Source organism: Trichechus manatus, unplaced genomic scaffold, assembly GCF_000243295.1.
Source record: "Trichechus manatus latirostris isolate Lorelei unplaced genomic scaffold, TriManLat1.0 scaffold00001, whole genome shotgun sequence".
Classification (NCBI taxonomy): Eukaryota; Metazoa; Chordata; class Mammalia; order Sirenia; family Trichechidae; genus Trichechus; species Trichechus manatus.
The window spans coordinates 30,635,017-30,653,838 of NW_004443937.1; the positions used below are offsets into that span (position 1 = coordinate 30,635,017).

The following is an 18,822-nucleotide window of genomic DNA, read 5'->3' on the forward strand; positions in this document are numbered from 1 at the left end:
AGTAAGGACATCCCAGAGGCAGAACACTTGGGCCTCAACTCTCCCAGGGCCCACATCTCTCTGCCCCTCAGACTCCTCGTCTGAATTACAGGGAGCCACCATTGACCCCTCGTGGGGTAAAACAGGGTCATGGGTGTGAAGAGCTGGCAAATGGCCAAGCCCTCAGAAGTCCTCAATAGTAAAAGGCAGCCTCCACCATAGTCACTTTGAACATATTACAAATCCCACTGGGCAGCCAGCCCTGGAGGAGGCTGCTGAGGAGGCAGGCTGAGCAGAAGGAAGGGCCAGGCGTGGGGGTCAGGGCTCTTGGTTACCGCCTCTGCTTTTCCACAACTGGCTATGTAACCCCAGGCAGGTGTCTGCTTTCTCTGGGCCTTAGTTTCTCCACCCACACATGAGCAAAGGGGTGGGTTGGAAGGCTGAGGGCACTGCCAGCTGGATAGGTCTGGGACCCCAATCTGGAAGCCTACCTGGGGTACCTGTGAGAAGACTGAGGCAGGAAGGCCCAGTATCCTGTAGCCCCAGGGATCAGTCCAAGGACCAGCGTGGCCAGGCTCAGAGGGTGGGGCATGATCAAACCCCATGCTCAAAACCTAGCCCCAGGCTGGACTCTATCTCTCCCAACCCGCAGGAGCAATGGGGAGAAATGAGCTTTTCTCTCACCAAAACTCGTCTTGTCTGCTATTTGGGCCTGACAGCAGCAGTGGGGGGTGGAACCCTCTTGGCCCCTCTGAGTAGCTGGCCTCCCCTTTGCCCCACCTGGGTCTCCCTTCCCCTCTTGGGTCCCCGCAGGGCCTGCTCTTAGATGTGCCTTGCCCCTCTCCTCCTCTCCAGGGAAACGAATCGCAGAACAGAGTCACCCTGAGTCACCCCAGCAAGCCCGGCCTCAGCAGTGGAGTACCCCGGGCAGCCAGGGTACCACATCCTGCCACCTTCTGGGGGGCTGTGGGGAGAACAGGCACATTAGAGTCTCCAGGGTGTGCGCAGACCTGAGCCCATTTCTCAGAAAGCCTAGAGTGAGGCCTAGCCGAGGCCTCCAGAAGGGTAAAGAGAGGCATGGAGGGTAGTGGCTGGTTTGATCAGACCCCTGGCCCAGGGTTGCCATTCTTGTGCCCCCACCTTTGTCCATATATCCAGGGCTTTACATGCCTTATCATTGGTCCTGGTGATAACTCTGTAGGGTGGACATCTCTCCATCAGGGTACAAATGAGGACCTGATGCACAGAGAGGTGAGGTTAGCTGCCAAAGTCACACAGCAAGTCACTCATTCAACTTATGTCATGCCCTGAGCCAGCCTGCCTCTCCCCACTCTGGCGCAGGCTGGGCATGCTCAGGATGGCAGACCCTCGCCCATGGAGCCCCCCATCACAGCCTTGGCGTGGTGCCGACTTCTCACACTTTCCTCTTCAGGAGAGGAGGTGTGTCAGCTGGCCAGACTGAGCAGGACCTGGAAGGACAAGCCGTGGGCAGGGCCTTTGTCTGGGTGGGCTGCAGCAACCGGAGCCAGGGCCTAGCCTTGGCCTCTCGGCGGTCTCTGCTTTGTCTTCCCCTCTTCTGGCCCTTCCCCAGTGTGGTCCGCTAGAGCCAAAGGTGAAGAATCAAATGACTTGTCCAAAGGGCAGGCTGCTGGGTCCCCTGGGCTGTGGGGAGGGAATGGAGGCGAGGCTGGGGGTGGGGCACAAGGAGACTGGCTCTCCTGATGGTGCCTGGGGCAGCTTCTCCAGGGATCCTGGAAGGGGCAGCCCCACTGTCATCAGGGCTGGGCCTCTGTCTCTGTCTCTCTCCAGGGCACCTCAGCCTCCCTGCTCCCTGGTGAGACCCAGTTCAGGGCTTGCCTTAGAAGGGACGGAGATTGAAACTGTGCCCAGAGCCCAGGCCTTGCCCTTCTGCAGCTGGAGTCAGAGTGGGGGCTCAGCCCCTACCCTCTCTCCCGGGGTTCTGGGCTTGATTGGGCTGGCGAGGAATTAGGCACCAAGGATTCTCAGGCTAGGGAGTCAGCAAGACTGGCAGCCAGGACAGAAGGGGCCCTTGGCCAGGTTTGGGTAGGAGAGCGCCCACCTCCATCCCCAGACCACTTGCTGTTCACCTAGGCTGAGTCCAGCACCCTCCAACCTGGGCAGTGGCCCCACCCCCACCATGTGCTCCTGGGCTCTGGCTGAAGAGCTCGGATGATGGGTGCTAGGGCAGGCGGCTCTGGAGAGGGCTGGGCCGAGTATTTCCTGCCAACAAGTGTCAGGGCTCCAGTCCCCTGAAGGGGTGATTCTTTGGTTTTAGTCAGAGGAAGTGAGACAGGGCAAATGGGCGATGTGTCTGCAGCGCCGCTGGGCCTGGCGGAGGCCGGGGTGGGGGGGCAGCCGGCCATGGGAACAGGGAGCAAGCCTGGCCCTGCAGCTCCCCCACACCCACACACACCATGTCTGCCCTCAGCAGCCAGACCATTGCGCTGTCCTTGGGTGGGTCACCCCTGAGGCCAGGCCCCAGGCTACTTGTCCCCTCCTGCTCTCTCCTGAACTTGCTGCTGAGTTCCTGCTCGGCTGCGTACTTGCTGTGTGGCTTAGACTGTCACCTCACCTCTTACAGCCCCAGGGTCCACATCTGTAAAATGGGGAAGACTGTGGAAACCACATGCCCCCTGCTTTCCTGCCCCATCAGGAGCCCACTCTCAGGGGCCTGGGGGAAGAGCCCACCAGGGTAGAGTCCTCACCCTCCTTGAGCAGAAGGGGGATCCAGGCCCAGAGTGGCAGGGCCCTCTCAAGGCTGGTGACGAACGGTGTGTGCCGTGCAGAGGTGCCCCAGCGGGGATCCCTCGGCCGAGTTCTCTGAATCCCCACGCTCTGGCCTCCCTGCCCTCCACTGGGTGGTGACCTATCAACACCATCACTGTCAGCAGACCAAGGCTGTGGGCCCTGCCAAAAGGCCACCACCCTGTCCCAGCCCCTGCTTCTGAGGGCATGGCTTAGGCCCCTGATGGCTGGTTCTGAGGCTTTTCTCATACCCACCTCTGGACACAGAGGATGAGGGTGCAGTTTCTGTTTTGGTCCCCAGACTGGGATCTCTTCCTCAAGGGCAGGGCCGAGGACTCGGGAAGCCCCAGTAAAGCCTGGGCAAATGGAGACGAGGAGAAGCAGGGGGGTCAGGACCCCTAACAAAAGGAGGCAGCAGGCAAGGATGGCCACAGGGAGAGAGGTCTGCCCTGGGTAGTGTCCTGTACAGGTGTACAGCCAGGTGCCCATGGAGGGCTGAGGCTAGTCCAAGAGTGGGCCAAGGTGGCCATGGGCTAGCTCGTACCGTGGGAGGTCACTGGAAGCATAAGGCTGGGCAGGGGCCTGGCAAGGACCCAGGCCCAGAGGCCTCCTCTGCCTTCTCCACCCCTCCCCTGGGAAGTGCCTCCCTCCCCCACCTTAACCCCCACCTTGGGGCCAAGGGCTGGCTGGTGGCAGAGCGTGCAAGTGGAAATCCCCACACCTGAAGGTCGTAGACTTGGATGGAGCCTGGGTACCATCTTACCAGCCCCCTGCCACAGATGGGGAAACCGGGGCTGGGGGAGGGGAAGGACCAGGAGCAGAACCCGGCATCCTCAGAGCAGGCCAGGAGTGAGTCAAAAAGGGAAGGTAAGGGCCTCTGCGATGGATGTGGCAGGACCTGATGGAGAGAAGGGCCCGGGCTCTGGCCAGGCCAGGCAATTGGCTTCCCTTTCCGGGCCTGGGCTGGGTGGGGGCAGCAGGGCTCAAGCGGGCGGGCTGTTTATCCAGCCCAACAATGATGAAACAGCCCCTTTGTCCCGCGGCGCCAAAGTTGCTGTGACTGGAGGAGGCGTGACGTGAAAGGGTCATTGTTCCCACTTGGGCAGCCACTCAGGGAACTGGAGGACCGGCCCAGAGTGGGCTGAGTGCCAGCGCTGCAGTCCTGCCTGCTGCCTGTGGCTGGTCAGGGTATCCTGGGCTCCTAGCCTACCCAGGACCAGTTCACCCCCAGGGCCAGCCCAGGCACAGGTATCCCTCCTACACCAAGATGCCCCTTTCCCCTGAGCAGTCTGAATTCATGACACTGCAGACCATGAACAGGGCGCTCACCCAGTGTTGGGAGCTGGGCTGCCCTTTCTGGACATGTGGACCCTTCTGGGCCGGATGCCTGCCAGGGCCTCGGAGAGCCTGGGGGTAAGGAAGGCGCTAGGAGGGTAGGGTTTTTGTCTTGGGGCAGGGCAGCTTGCCAGGGACATTCACATCCCAAGGCTGGGGCCTCCGGACCCGCACCCACCCTGCAGATGAGGTGAGAGAGGTCCAGAGGGAAATCCGAAGCCCCAGGCCACACAGCACTTAGCTGGTCAGCTGACGCCCAGGCTAGACTGCCCTCCCCACAGGTCCCCAGCACTGTCTCGTGCGGCCTCCAACCCATTCTCCCCTGAGCAGCTAGCCCCTGAGATCTTTCCAAAACCCCAACCTGGTCAGGTCCCTCCCCTGCTTAAAACCTGCCATGGCCGCCATGTCCAGAGAAAGTTCAAGCTCTTCTGCTGGCATTCAGGGTTAGGGATGGGAGACCCTGTCTGGAGTCTGGAGTCTCCTCAGCTCCTTCGAGGGAGTGCTGACCTCTGTAAAGACAGTTTTTATCTTCCTGGTTCCAGCCTCCACCCCTTTGCTCTCCCAGGTCCTGGAGTCCCCTTTCCTTCCTCCTCATTGGTCCGACTGCCTCGGTGAAGAGCTAGAGGCTGGGAGGGGGTGGCCAGGAGTGGCTGGTCCTGGCAGAAGGCTGGACCCCACCCCAGGTGGCCAGGCTGGATCCGGTGCCCAGAACGACTCTCCTCCCGGGCTCTCGGCTGCCCCCAGCAGCCGGCACCAGGCTCAGCCTGACCCAGGCTCATGCAAGCCTCCCCGAGCCCAGAGGAGGCCCTGGCTCCAGCTCTAGACCTTTTTTCCCTGGAGGAATGGAGCTAATTAACTGAGAGGGTTTAATTAATCAATTAGCGTGGCCTCCAGACCCCTCCACTTAGCTGTGGCAGTGGCAGAGATTTATAAACAGGAGCTGTCAGACCCTTCTCTGGCCGAAATCCCAGCTGAGGGGAAGGAAGGCAATAATGGTGGGCACAGAGGCAACAAGGAGAGGGGCTGCAAAGGTGGGAAAGCACCACCAAAGGCCTGGGCAGGTGCAGAATCAGCACCGCCTGGCTATCAAGAGTACACAGCGAGGCGTGCCCTCCCAAGGACATGCACAGCACCTACGTGTGCACAGGTCATGCAGGCCTGACACCCAGAGGGGCCCCAGACATATGGCCAGAGGGCTGATGATGCCCACTGGGACCCAGCACCCTGGCCAGCTAGCCTCCAGGGACTGGGGTTGCAAAGGAGGCCATGGGGGCCAGAGGAAGCTTCTTGAAGGAGGGGCCCTTTGAGCTAAGCGCAAGGAAAAGGTAGAAGTAGCCAGCTGAAAGGGGTGCTGGGTGATGAAGAGTATTCCAGGGGAAGGAAACAGCTCTTACAAAGGCCTGGAGGCAGGAACAGCAGAAGGTTCATCTTCACTGGAAGATGTCCCCTTCTCTGGGAAGTCTCCCAGACCTTCTTACCTGAAGCATCCCTGACGCTGTCCAGCCCGTCACTCCACGAGGGCAGCCCTGAGTCCACACTCCCTCCCAGGCCTCCGGTGGTTGCCAGCTCTCCTCCTGCACCTCCCCTTCACAGCCCAGGTAACCCACAGACGCATCGAAATTCCTGGCTCCAGGCTCCCTTCTGGGAGATGGTGCTTTCTGGGGTTGGACATGTGGGAGGCCCAGTGGTGTCAGGGTTGGGGGACAAAGGCCTAAGACCCCCTCGACCTCCCAGCCCTGGGGTGGTTAAGAGCAGGAACTCCCAAGTCCACAGGCCTGTGCCCAGACCCCAGAGGGCCCCTCCGCATACATGGTTGCGCTGCTCTGTCTCAGCTTCCTCATCTGCACAGCGGGATAATCAAGTGCCTTCTTCCCAGCGCTGTTGGCAAGGTTAAATGAGTTTATCGTGCAGGACACCTTGGCCCAGAGCGAGGGCCATGCCGCATGTGTTAGTATTCTTTCTCTCATTGCAGTTACAGAGCTGCAAGAGGATTAGACATGTCAGCAGAACTCCCGGGCAGGGACAGGCGTCGGGGGCAGCCACGGCTGGAGCCCGCATAGTCCCAGATAGGGGCTCAAGCCCAGAATGACTCAGCCCCCAGGGCTCTGCTGGACCCCTATCATGGGCTGGTCACTGCCGAGACACACACACACGCAGATCCCCTAAATCAGCAACAGCAATAACCCAAAGTAAAAGACCAGCGATGTTTCTCTCCTTTCAGAAACCAGTTTGAAAAAATAAAGCGCAGGTGTTCACCCTGGAAATGCTACTTCCGGGCACAAGGCCCCCAGAAAGGGTCTGAAATGCAGAAAACACGACACGCAGAGCCTCTGCGCAGAGATGCTGATGCCGAAGGAGGATGTGGAGACAACCTGAGGGCCCTCCAGTGGTGGCCGTCCAGGGGTAGGTGCACACGGGGAGGCAGGGGTGGAGGCCTCTCCCGTAATGAGCAAGCTCACGGAGAGAGGACTGGCACTGACAAGAGCAGCTTCTGGATCCAGCCTCCTCCTTTCCCAGGGCTGGGGAGAGGGCTGCAAGGCATGACTCCAGGGATCTGGGCAGAAGTGTGAGCTGGGCCTTTGCTCCTGCTGTTCCCCCAACAGGAGCACCATCCTAAGCCCCCAAGGTTCTGTGGGGGAGAGAAGAGAAGTAGTTCCAGGTGGAGCCTACGTTTCAAGAATATGTGTGTCTATGCGTGTGTGAGAGACAGGGAACGCAGGAGAGAGACAGTGAGGTGGGGGAGGGGAGGCAGGCTCACATGGGTGCAGTGCTGAGGATGGGTAGGACTCGGGAATTGGGGGAGCTAGTGGGAAGGTCTTTGGGCACACAGTGTAGGGAATAGGCTGAGCAAAGGCACAGAGGTGGGAGAGGCTGGCTGCCAGCCCCTTTCTGACAGCCCCAAGAGGACACCTGGAGTCAATGATTAAACCATCCCCAGACATAGGCTGGGAGCAGGGAGGGGTGGATCATGGAGCTGTGGCCAGGGGCCAGGGCTCATGTGGGTTCCTGGTGGGGCCTAAGGGGAGGCCCTCTTGCTTGGCAGGACTCTAAATTTCTCTGTCTCTCTGGGCCTCAAGAACCCCTCCCCCATCTTGTTGGCTTAGCTCGCAGGCCGTCATCCCCAGTCAAGGGCCCTCGGTGCTAGACTCCAGCCCGCTCTTCACAAGCTGAGCACTGGCTCCTGGGCTACTCTTGGGTACTGATGCCAGGCTGCCCAGTCCTTGGGACCGATTCAGGAACCAAGGTCCACACAGCAGGGTCTGGGCCATAAGCCCTGAGTCCAAGTCTAAGAGCCGGTCCCTTGGGGTCATTATTCTCATCTCCTCCCTCTGCGAATGGGAAGCCCGAAGGCTGGATGGGGGAAGAGTCTCGTTCAAGGTCACACAAATCAGCAATGGCTGGCCTGGGAGGTGCCCTCAGCAAGGGGCGGGGGGTGATCCCAATTAAATTAGCATCATCGCAGGCCCTTCATCCTGCTCTCTCCTCTTAGATCCACATGGGTGCATCTGAGGGGTGGGCAGGTTTCTCTTGGGAGGAGGTCAGTGTGGACGCGGACTCCAGGGGCCAGGGTTCCCGTGAACCCACACGGGAAGGCCCAGCTTTCCATATGGCCATGGTGCTGGCATTCAGCTGGTACCCTCTGCTCGCACCAGGAGTCCTGCATTCCATGGGGCCCAAGTCCTGTGGTTCTCAGATGTGTCGTTTTCACAGCTTCTCCTCCCGAGCCACAAGGGTCCAGCGCCCGTCACCCTGGATGACCATCCCAGCATCCTCACTGTCCTCAGTTCTCCCTGCTTGCCCCGTAGGATATTCTCTATTCAGCAACTAGAGGATCTGTATAGTGGCAGCCAGCCCCTGCTAGCCCTGTGCTTAAAGCTCTTTAGGGGCTCCCCTGCCCTCCAAAGCCTGCTTGGGTCCTCTCTGCCCACCAAGCCCTGCGTGAGGGGACCGAAGCTCCTCCTTTCTAGGCAGTAGGGGTGGAAGGGCCGTGAGGCCACAGGAGGGGGCATACAGAGAGCCTACAGGGTGGACGGCGCCCCCTGGAGGTGTGTAACAGAGCAGCCCTGGGAAGGGGTTCCTGCTGGGATTGCAGTCCCTTATGGCCTGTAAAGGGTTGGGGAATGCGGAGCTGAAACCTCATCTTACCTCTGGTCAGTTGCTAATGAAGGCCTTTAATGGCCGTGCCTGGGAGGGGGTGACCTCACCCTGGACACGCCCGGATAAGAGGAGGCTGGAGTCAGAGGCAGGTAGCTCCTCAACAGCTATGGGACCTGCTTGGGCTTGTCCTGCCTGCGAAATGAGGGGACTGTGTGTGTGTCTGTGTGTGTGTGTCTGTGTGTATATGTGTGTGTCTGGTCTCTCACAAGGCCAGAGGGAGAAGGCTCCCAGTCTGATGGGGGAGGTAGGAACTGGGTGGCAAGGCTCAGTGCAGCAGGATAGGGAGGCCTAGCTTCTACTCTGACTCACTCTATGACACCCCTGTTGGAGCCTCGGTTCTTCCGTCTATGTGGGGTTGGGAAGGAACGATTCTGAACCCTCCCTAGGTTCTCAGGTCCTTTGGGGCCAGTCCCAGGGGGCCTCTGGGAGGAGGTGAGGGAGCTGTTTCCTGACAGGGCCCAGGACAAGAAGGGGGAAAGGTATCAAAGATTGAGACCTGTACCCTTCCCTGACCCAAGCTCCCGGGCACCTACAGGTCAGAGGTTAACATACACTCTCTAGAGAAACCTGGCTCCCACATCAGATCCTCTGACTTCCACCTGAGGGTTTTGGTGTGGGTGCTAGTGTTCTCAGACACATCCAGATGGAGGCAGACGGCTATCCCGATGCAGACATGCAGACGCAGGGGCGGGGACAGGCTGTGACAGCGGCAGGTGAGGGGGCAAGTTCCAGCACGGGCTTTCTGCCCACCCCCACTCTTGCCCCATTCATAGGGGATGACTATTTGCACCCCAGGGAGGGGCCCCGTGGGGGTGTCGGTTGCAGCAGGCCCTTCTCCTGAGGGCTGCCTTCGCCTCCCCCCGCCCGCCCCCGGCTCAGAGCAGGACCCCCCTGGGGAAGGCAGCAGCTTGTCTCCTTTGTGATCTCTTTGCCAGGCTCCCTTCAAGGTGGCCACTCCACAGTGCTACAAGTTCTTCCTGGTGTCCAGCCTTAGTCACTCCTGCTCTTGCTCCTGATTCATTTATCAGAGAACAAGTTGAAGGCCTCATCATCTTTCCACCCAGCCTGACATCACTGTTTCCCTCGGGCATGTTCCCATTCCTGGGACGGCCTAGCCGGCACAGGAAATGGCTGCTAGATGAATGTTCCAGTGAGTGAGTGACTGGCTTGGATCCTTCTCCCATGAGAACGCTAAGAAGTGGCTAAGAAGTGGATGAGGGGGCCCCTGGAGCCCAGGCTGAGATGGAGATAGAAACATGGACTTAGGAGGCAAAGAGGGTTAGAAGGACTTAGGGTGCAGAAACGAAGCAGATGCAGTCCCAGGAAGCCAGGTCGCCCAGAAGCTTAGGGGACGCTGGTGTCCAGGCCCCTGGCCAAAGATGGCCTGGACAGAACAAAGCCCATGGGAGGCAGGCACAGGAGAGACAGGATGGAGTAACAGAAGCTCAGAGTGAAGGGCTATGAGGCAGGAGCCTGGGACCCAGGGGTCCAGAGTAAGCATGGCCTAGCCCAAGGTCACAGAATGAGGATCCAGGGCCCCAGACACCCATCCAGGACCTGGCCCTCTCTCCCTGCCAGAGGGAAGCTGAAAGGAACCACAGCCAGGCATAGTGCTGAGGTGGGAATTCTACAGATGAGGACACTGAGGGTCAGAGAGGCCATCTGGCTTGTCTGAGGTTGCAGAGGAAGCAAGTAGCAGGGGTGGCCCTCTTCACGTACTCCCAAGCTCCCCTCTCCAGTCCTCATTTTGAGAAGCCAGCTCAGGAAATGATCGCTTTCCCACCCCCCACCCTGTGCTTGGGCACACTGGCACTGCCAGGCACTTACTTACTTACTGCCGAGGGCCCAGCCCCCAGCTCGGCACCCGCGGGCTTCCCCAGAGAGGGAACAAAGGCCCAGTCTCTGCCTGTTCAGGCCCCCACCCCCTTGCCCGCCCCTGGCACAGAGGGACCAAGGCTCTGAGGGAGCCTGAGAGCAAAAGCAGCACCCACCCCTTTGCGACAGTGCAAGAACCCCCTTCCCGACTTCCGCGGTCTGCCGGCTGCTCAGCAGTGTTCCCCATTCTACAGATGGGAAAGCTGGGGAGGAGGTGACACAGTCACACAGCAGGGATTCAAATCCAGGTCCCTTGCCTGGAGAACCTGCGCCCTATCCCACACCACACGCCAAGCCATGAAGTTGGCGACTGTGTTCTGGTCCAGTGTACCTCCTGGGCAGAGATGGGGCAGCAGGCAGAGCCTGTGCAGCTCGACAGGGAGAGTCCTGGGGACGGAGCTGAGTCACCCTTACCCTTCCAGCCCTGCCCACCTACCCCCTACCCGGGTCCTGCCCCGTGGTGGTCACACAGTCTGCTGAAGTGATAACCAGGCAAGAGGCAGAGATGGGGAAACTGAGTCAGCAACCAGACCTCCTAAGTCCCTGGAGGGGCTCATCCAATCCAACCAGAGGCTCAGGAGACGGGCCAGTCCATTCCTCAGCTGTCACATGGGCTGTGTTGCCCGTGAGGGCCTTAGCCCACTGAGCTGCAGTCATTGTCGTTCTCCAGACCCCCTCCCTGCTCCCTGCTCTGCCTGGCGCCTCTCCTTGACCCTTCAGAGGAAGCCTGGATAAAGGGCCAATGCTCACCCTGCTCTGGAGAAGCCTGAGCGTGGCCGATTCCTCCCTGTGACCCCAGGCTCAGACCAGGAAATGAGCATGGCATGCTCATCTTGCCCTGAACAAGGCAGGCATTCAGTATCTGAGTGCAACTGGTCCCATTTTAGAGATGGATACTGAGGCTCAGGGACCTGTCCAAGACCACCCAGCTCCTAAGGAGCAAAGCGGGGCTGACCGGCTCGGTTTCCCAGTCCCACAAGGCATCCCAGGAACTGTGTGGGGAGGAGAGAGTGAAGTTACATGCAGACTACCCTCTCCCACCCACAACAGCAAGGAAAAGGGGACCTGGGGGCTCAGGGGCCTGAAGCCCTTGGGCAATCTCCATGAGAGCCTAGGGCAATGCTGGCTGAGTTGGGGCTCAATTATGTGACCTTGGCCGACACAACCTCTCCGAACCTCAACTTCCTGTCAAACTATCAGCAGAGGCCGATGGAGAAAGCCTGATGTGCCCGCCTGCCGGCGCCTGAAGGGCTGGGAAATGCCGCAGCCCCCACCCCAGCCCAGCTTTACCCAGAGGCCTGGGCTGCTCCCTCCCATCTGGGTGGCACCTCTGACCCTCAAAGCAAGTGCCCGGCAGACCCCAGGCAGGACCAGGCCATACGCCTCACACACAGGAGGGGCCAAGAAGCCAGCCAACAGTGCCCCCTCCTCACCTTCCCTGAACTCAAGTTTTACCAGACATCACAACTCATTTTAAAGAAAAAATAGTATTTATTTGCAATATAAACAAAGTCCCGTTGCTGGTTCGGGATATATATATGTATGTGTGTGTATATATACGTAGGGTCACAAATTTTCCTTCATAAGATCATAAAGCAAAACTGGCCACCCTCTTGGCATACCCTCATTTACACAAGTCTGATGCGTCTTTCTGGGGTTTTCTTTTTAAAAATAAAAAAGAGAGAGAGAGAAAGAGAACCATGTACAGCATGGGAGCTTGTTGTCTACTTTCTCAGCTGTGGCAAGATTTAACTGCGCTGCCCTAGAGAATCCCTGAAACAGCCCCTGTGAGGTAAGATGCAGTGGGGGCAGAGTTTCCGTGGCATCGCTCGCATGCTGAGTGCTGGCTCCCTCAGGGACTCCCGCCTGACTGCTCACCCTCCCTGTGCCCCGAGGCAGCCCTGACACCTGCTAGAACTAAGCTTGGAGAGGGAACAAAAGTGGAGGAGGATAACGGAATCCGTGGCTTTGTTCTGTGGATACTTGGGGTAGGGTTGGGTGGACAGAGCCTCACAGCCCCTCCACTTGTCCAAGGTGCCTCCCTGCATCCTCATCGCACCCACTCCTGCCCAGGGGTGGAAATGGGTGCGAGTTTCCTGGTAGTAGAAGGCATGGGCAAGATGAGAGCAGTGCAGGCGTCCACGGGGACAAGGGGGGCTGAGAGTGGCAGCAGAATCAAAGCAACGGCCAGGGGAAGGGGAAGGAACTTGGGAGGCAGGGCTGGGCCTCCACCTACCGAAGCTTTCCCTGGCCACTGGGCCTCCACTCCCAGGTGCGAACAGACAGAGAAAAAAAGAGAAAGGAGACACAAGTAGTGGGTGGAGTATATAAAACGGCCTGGGGCCCAGGCCCTCCCAGGGGCTGAGCCCAAGGGCTAATGCTACTGCCTGGCGGTCCCCCATGGCCCTACTTCCAGCAGGGCAGGGCCCCCAACTCCTGCCTCGGGGAGTGGAAGCGTGGTGGAAAGGACAGAGAATGCCAAAGCCACCTGCACAGCCCACCAATCACAACTGCAGACATCATCGCAGGCCAATGCAGTGCCAAGTGGGCCGGGCCCACGGTGGGAGATGCGGGCATGACCGGCGTCCGACACCTGGAGAGCAGCAAGCCGTCCCTTCCAGAAGGGCCCGCCGTGGAAACGGAGGCTTCACACATGTGCAAAACGCATTTGGTCAAGATCAACACGGGGTCTGTCTTTTCCATTTAAAAAAAAAGAACACCAATAATTACTTTTTGAAATAGAAAAACAAAACTCAGAACGTTTCTCTCTCTCACAGGATCAAGGGATGAAATACTGGTTTATATAATCCACTGTTGCATGTAGCCTGGAAATAACACTTTTCATTAAAAAAAGAAAAATCAGAAGAGCTTGAACACTCTCGGTGCTCCAGGGAGCTTAGGTTTACCCGCCAAAAGTAAAAAGGAACCTCAGGTCCGTGGACGTGTCTTTAAAAAGTAGCCAAGTTGGCCGGGCCATCAGCAGAAAGGACTGTCCTAGGGAAGGATGAGGCCCTGCTGGAACCCCAAAGCCATGTGTCTGAGAGTTGAGGGCCTCTTTGGCAAGTCCTGCGGGGGAAGGCCTTGCCTGTGGGCCCTGCTCCCCACAGGATGGGGTGAGTGGAGCTCGGCCACCTATGAGCCTGGCTGCTGGTCACAGGTGACGTCTGTGGGTTCCTCAGGCCAGAGGCAGCAGGCTTGGGCCCTCCCAGCTGGCCCTGTGGAGGGCTGGGGAGGCACCCGGTGGCCCGGCCACCTGTGCACCTGGCCTCACGTGGACTCAAGTGTGTTGAGTGGGAACAGGTTGTGGTTGGTGGGCGTGGAGAAGTAGAGCTTCTCATTGGGTGTGTGGTTGTCACATGGGCTGCTTAGCCCCAGCGTCCGCTCAAAGTCCAGCAGCTGCCCCATGAAGTTGAAGTTGGGAGAGATGTTGGACTTTTTCCTCTTGACGAAGTCATAGGCGTCGTTGAGTGACAGGTTCATCTTCTGCATCAGGTAGGCCACAGTGACCGTCACCGAGCGGCTGATGCCTGCCAGGCAGTGCACCAAGACACCACACTTCTTGGAGCGAGCCTCATCTGAAACACGGGGGCATGAGTCAGGGAGACAACTCCTCCAAAGAGCCTTCCCACATGGGTGGGCAGAGGGGCCAGAGTAGGTGGGGCTGGGGCACAGAGGGTGGTATGGTCGCTGGCTGGTACTGCCCCATTGAGGGACCTGGCCACGTCCATGCAGGTGGAGCAGCAACTTGGCTGTCGAGAGGGCATTTCCATGCTTTAGCTCAAAGTCACTGGACATCCCTGAGCCTCAGTTTCTTCATCTATAAAATGGGTTTCCTGATACAGTGCTTTTGTAAGAACCTGAGTTAAGTGACAGCTCAACAAAGTGAGCTCTTGTGACAACTATGCCCACGGCTAGTACTGTGGGTGCCACCTGCATCTTCCCAGGTCACCTGTACCATGGCTAGTAAGCCCGTTTTATAAATGGGGAAACAGACTCAGAGACAAAGTGATGAGCCCAAGGCCGCACAGAGGCTCCTCCTAACTCGTAGACCCCCGCTGCTGCCAGTCCATGCCCTGGGGTGGGGGCGCTGAGCATGCTGCAGCTCCCACAGCCACTCCCCAAGTCTCCTGGGCAACGGGCCTGAGGAAGGTCCCTCCAGAAGGGAGTGGGGGGCTGGGGCCTGCACTCAGCTTGGCCGGCAAGTCCCAAAGGCTTTGGTTCCCATTCCTGACGTCGGATGTGACTGAAGTTCAGTCACCAGTCGGCCTGGGCTGCTGGGTTTCATATGTGGGGTTTGCTTAAAGCAGTGCCCACCCCACTTGCTAGACGTCCCCCCGCAGGCCTATGCACCAAGGACATCCCACCACAGTCAGCCAAATTCTGCCTACCCTCCCTGACCCTTCCCGTGCCACCCACTCTCACACCTGTTTCCTGGCCCCCCAATTCCTCTGCCTGACGCAGAGCAGAGCACCATCAATGCTGGCTGAGCTACTAAATACTCAGTCATCTCCTCTCCCCTGGACCCTGGGGCAGCTGCCTCTCTCTGTGCCATAGCTGTGCCAGGGGCATGATTATCAAGAGGCAGTTCTGGGGCTCTCAAGGTCCCCACCCCCGACTGCTAGCCCACTGGGAGCCAGGTACATAGGTGGTACCCAATGCTCTCCTACAAGATGACACACAGGCCCACAAACCGTTCCTCATCTGGGGATCATTGCTGATGGCCTGGCAGAGCTTCCCCCACCCCGTGCCCACCTCATCTGGGGGTCCCCAGAGCTAAACACACTGTCGGTGACAACCTTATGGCTAAGGCTCCAGGGGCCGGACCAGCACTGGGGAGACAGATGTTGAGGCTTTGTGTGCAGCCCTGTGGTCTGACCTTGAGATCTGAGGCAGGGGGAGGGCGTGGTGGGGATGAGCCTCCAGTGGTAACACACCAGGATATGGGGAACACCCAGCCCCTAAACCCACCCGGACAATCCGCGGTGTAACTGCTTCCGCTGGCTTTATTTTTAGCCCTTTCAGGGTACGACTGAGCGGGGGGGGGGGGGGGGGCTGGTGCTTGATCCTGCCCCCCGAGACCTCTGGGATGCTTGGGCCTCGGTTCCTTTACTTGTCAAAGGGGGAAAAATGTTCCCTTCACCTCTGCCCCTTGACCTGCTGTACCCCCAGATGTGGAGGGGCCTTTAGGAAGGATGAAGGCACCCACAAGCCAGGCTCGGCCCTGAAGAATCAGGATCCCCCTCTCTACTGCTCTCCCTCCTTGGGGGAGAGCTCAAATGCTGAGGCAGCACCCACAGTCCTCTTGGCCACATCCTCCAGGGGCAAGGCAGGACTGGGAAGCTCGGACAGCCTCCGCCATGGCCCCCTCCCCCAGGCCTCCACTTCCTTCCTTCCTCCCAGCCGGGCACCTAGTTTTGGTTCCCAGTAAGCGGATGAGGCGGGGAAGCCTCCCACTTCCTGTTATTAAAGCTAGCCCAGCCCAGCCACCACCAAAACGCCCTCCTCCAGAAACGGCCTCCAGCAGAAGACTGCTCAGGCCACAGCCTCAGAGAAGCCAGGGTTTCTGATCCTGTGTCCCCTTCCCCACACCCTGGGTGAAACGTGGAGGCCAGAGGAGGTGACCTGAAATCTACCAGCATCTAGCTGGCCAAAGAGGCTACAGGACAGGAGGCTACAGACGAGGTGGCTTACAGAGCTCGGGGTCAGCCAAAGCCCTAAGCCAGACAGAGGGCTAGTGTTCTGGAGAAGACCTTCCTCAGCCTGCCCCACCTTCTCTGTGTACCCCCTGTGCTCCAAGCAAGCCCCACAGGCTGCCCGGGAGGACCTGCGGCCCCATCAAGGCACCCTGGGTCCACATTCTGATAGCTGCCTGTTTGGGGCAGGTCTCTGGCTCCAGTGCCACCCATCAGCTCCCTCAGGTACACAGTAAGGCCCAAAGAGGCGCCATGACAGGCCCCATCCTGGAAAGACACATGTGCTGAGGCATGATGCAGAGCCAGTGAGCCCCGTGGGAGGTCTGTGAGCTGTGATGTTGCAGCCTGCTTAAGCCCGAAACAGCAGTGAAGCCAGAAAAACACAAGCTGGACTGCAGAGCCCATGAGGTGCCGGCAGCTGGGGGGGAGCTCAGGACTCAGGGGACATGCTCAGGCCCTGAGAGGTAGAGGGGCCCAAGGGCCTTGGTGACTCACAGCAAGCATGGGTACACCCATGGGCACATGCTGGCACACGCAGGACACACACAGGCCTCGACAGGTCCAGAGGTGCCCAGTTGGGTGCGGGCGACACCCAGAGTCCTGCACACACCTTGACACGCCCCCCGCCCACCCTGCCCAGCGCACAGCAGCACCTACCAATGAAGCTGATGGCCTCGGGGAAGAACTGGGAGAGGTTCTGGCTCCAGTGGTCAGAGATGGGGATCTGCTTGTAGGTGAACTCGCCGCCGTGCTCAAAGGCGTTGGGCAGGTTGGGCGTGACGTTGAGGATGTACTTGATGCCGTACTTGCCGAGCACGTCCAGGTTGGTGGAGTCCTTGGCACAGCCAAGGTAGAGGTAGGGCAGGATCTGTACGGGGAAGGCCGGCTGGCAGGATGGCACAGGGCTGCCGTCCGACTCAGTGGCACTGCTGGGCAGCTCTCGGTCTGACTCGCCATCTGAGCAGTCAGAGCTGATGCGTAGGCCCCCCAGGCCTAGCACTGAGGTGGGCGGCGAGCCACTCGGTGAGGACGAGCTGTCCACATTGGTCTCGCAGTGCTCAGAGTACTCCGTTTGGAACTTGTTGAAACCACCTGTGGCCAGGGGTGAGATGGGGACTGGGTAAGAGGCTGCCAATGCCACTGGCCAGCGCATCCCGCCCAACTAGGCAGCACAACACCAATGACGGCCAGGCTCTCCACATCAAGCACAGTACCAGTGATGGCCAACACGGGCCATGCCAACCATGTCACAGCTGCACCTTCTCCTATGTTCTCCACATCTACCCTATCACCCACTTCACAGACGAGAAACTGAGGCTTCAGGAGGTGAAGTAATGTACACAAGGTCCCACAGATGGTAAGCAATGGAACCAGAACCAGATCCAGTCAGCTGGAGTCCAGAGCTCCATACCCTTACCAATGGCACTTCAGGGCCTCTGGCCCTACCGGCAGTTTTACGGCACATGAGGACAGGCCTGGCTTATTCCCCTTCTGCAGCCCCCGTGCTCAACTGGCACCCATGGGTGTTCAGTAACTGCTAAGAGATAAAGGAAAGCAGACAACCCACCTGTGGGTCTGCAAACCCCTCGGATGAAAACACAAGGGAAGAGCTGCGCTGGGTCAGTTAGAGGGAGAGGGGGTTTGGGTCTCCGCCATGGTAGTCCAGTGCTGGCTTTCCCGCCACACCCCAACCACAGTCAGGGAAGGAAGGGTGAAGGTGGTGGCTGGCCCCTTCCCCCAACAGGGGCAAGTTAGCAAAAGCGATCCCAGCTCCATCTCTCCAGAGGCCCTCCTTAGAACACAGGGTCCCCCCAGCCTTGGGTCCACAGAGGGGGAGGCCCACTGGGGGCTAGACAGGGATGGGGGAGATGTGAAGAGCCCTGGAGCTAGGCAGGGGCCCTGCGCCTGAGGGTGCTGCAGGCCTCCTCTCCCCTCCTCGCCTGCCGCCCCGCTGCCAGCAAGAGGCCATTTTGGAATGTTAATTGGAAACACCGGCCGCAGCCACGCGCCCCCTGGCGCCACCTCCTCCTTCCGCAAGACCCGGGGCAACCCAGGCTGGGGACCTGGGATACCCAGCTAGGGCAAGGGACACTGCCGCGCCTCCCAGAGCCCGCAGTTCTAGGTGCTGGAGACCACACCGGGGATATCCGAAGTCCCCCGACCCAAACGGTCCCCATGCCCGGGGGGCAGGATAGCACTGTGAACGGCGCGGTCCTGGCCCCGGCCTTTAAGGGATGGGCATTGCAGTCTAGGGGAGCTAGTGTTGGGGGCCCTGCCACGCTCGGGGTCCCAGAAGGCGGCCCCTCCCTCCTCTGGGGGCTCAGTTTGCGCTGGGCGCAGTCGTCGCCCCATTAACAGGAGAGAAAAAAGCCGAGGCAGGGAAAAGTTTGTTCCGCCCACTCGAATCGTGCCGAGAAAGGGAGCGCAGAGGGGGCTCCACGCCTGCCCAAACCCGCACCGGGCCCCCGGAGGGGGGACCCGGGCAGAGGAAGACGTGGCGCCTAGCCGGGCAGGTCGAACGCGTGGGGAGGAAGCAGCCTCGGGCAGTGGCGTTAGGGAGCTGCCAGGGAGCCCCGATCCCGGATGGGGGTCTCAGTGAAGCCCTCACCTTGGAGGTAGTAGGCCTGGCAGCCGTCATCGCGCAGCTTCTGCAGGAGTAGGCCGAGCACAGAGGCGGGAGCTCCAGGCTCGGGCTGCCACTCGGCAGTGGCCTCGTCGTAGAGAAGCACAGTGGCCGCCTTGCAGCGCGTGGTGAAGCGCTCCTTGTCGGCGTGGTTGGGGATGATGGAGCGGATGGGCAGGTTGCCCTTGCGCAGGCGGCGCAGCATAAGGCCCGGGATGGCCAGGTTGATGGCCGTCTCGATGTGCGACGACTCGAAGAGCTCGTGCGGCCGGCAGTCGAGCAGCAGTAGAGACGCACCGCCGCGCGCCTCCAGCTCCTCCTGCAGCCACTCGGCGCTCTTGCAAGGCATGGCCCCCGCTCCAGTCACTGCGTCTGCCCCGGTGCCCGCGCCGG

The 18,822-nt window shown here is 59.7% G+C and overlaps 1 protein-coding gene across 1 annotated transcript; it reads right to left on the reverse strand.

Annotated features, from left to right (window-relative positions):
- Nucleotides 1–11,551: 11,551 nt before the first annotated feature.
- Nucleotides 11,552–18,816, reverse strand: DUSP7 (dual specificity phosphatase 7). The gene is made up of 3 exons (XM_004368592.2): nt 18,415–18,816; nt 16,464–16,898; nt 11,552–13,688 (listed from the first exon to the last, which is right to left on the reverse strand). Exons 1-3 carry the CDS (start codon nt 18,776–18,778, stop codon nt 13,381–13,383), a joined length of 1,107 nt encoding a protein of 368 aa, XP_004368649.1. The 5' UTR covers nt 18,779–18,816; the 3' UTR covers nt 11,552–13,380.
- Between the last annotated feature and the right edge of the window lie 6 nt (nt 18,817–18,822).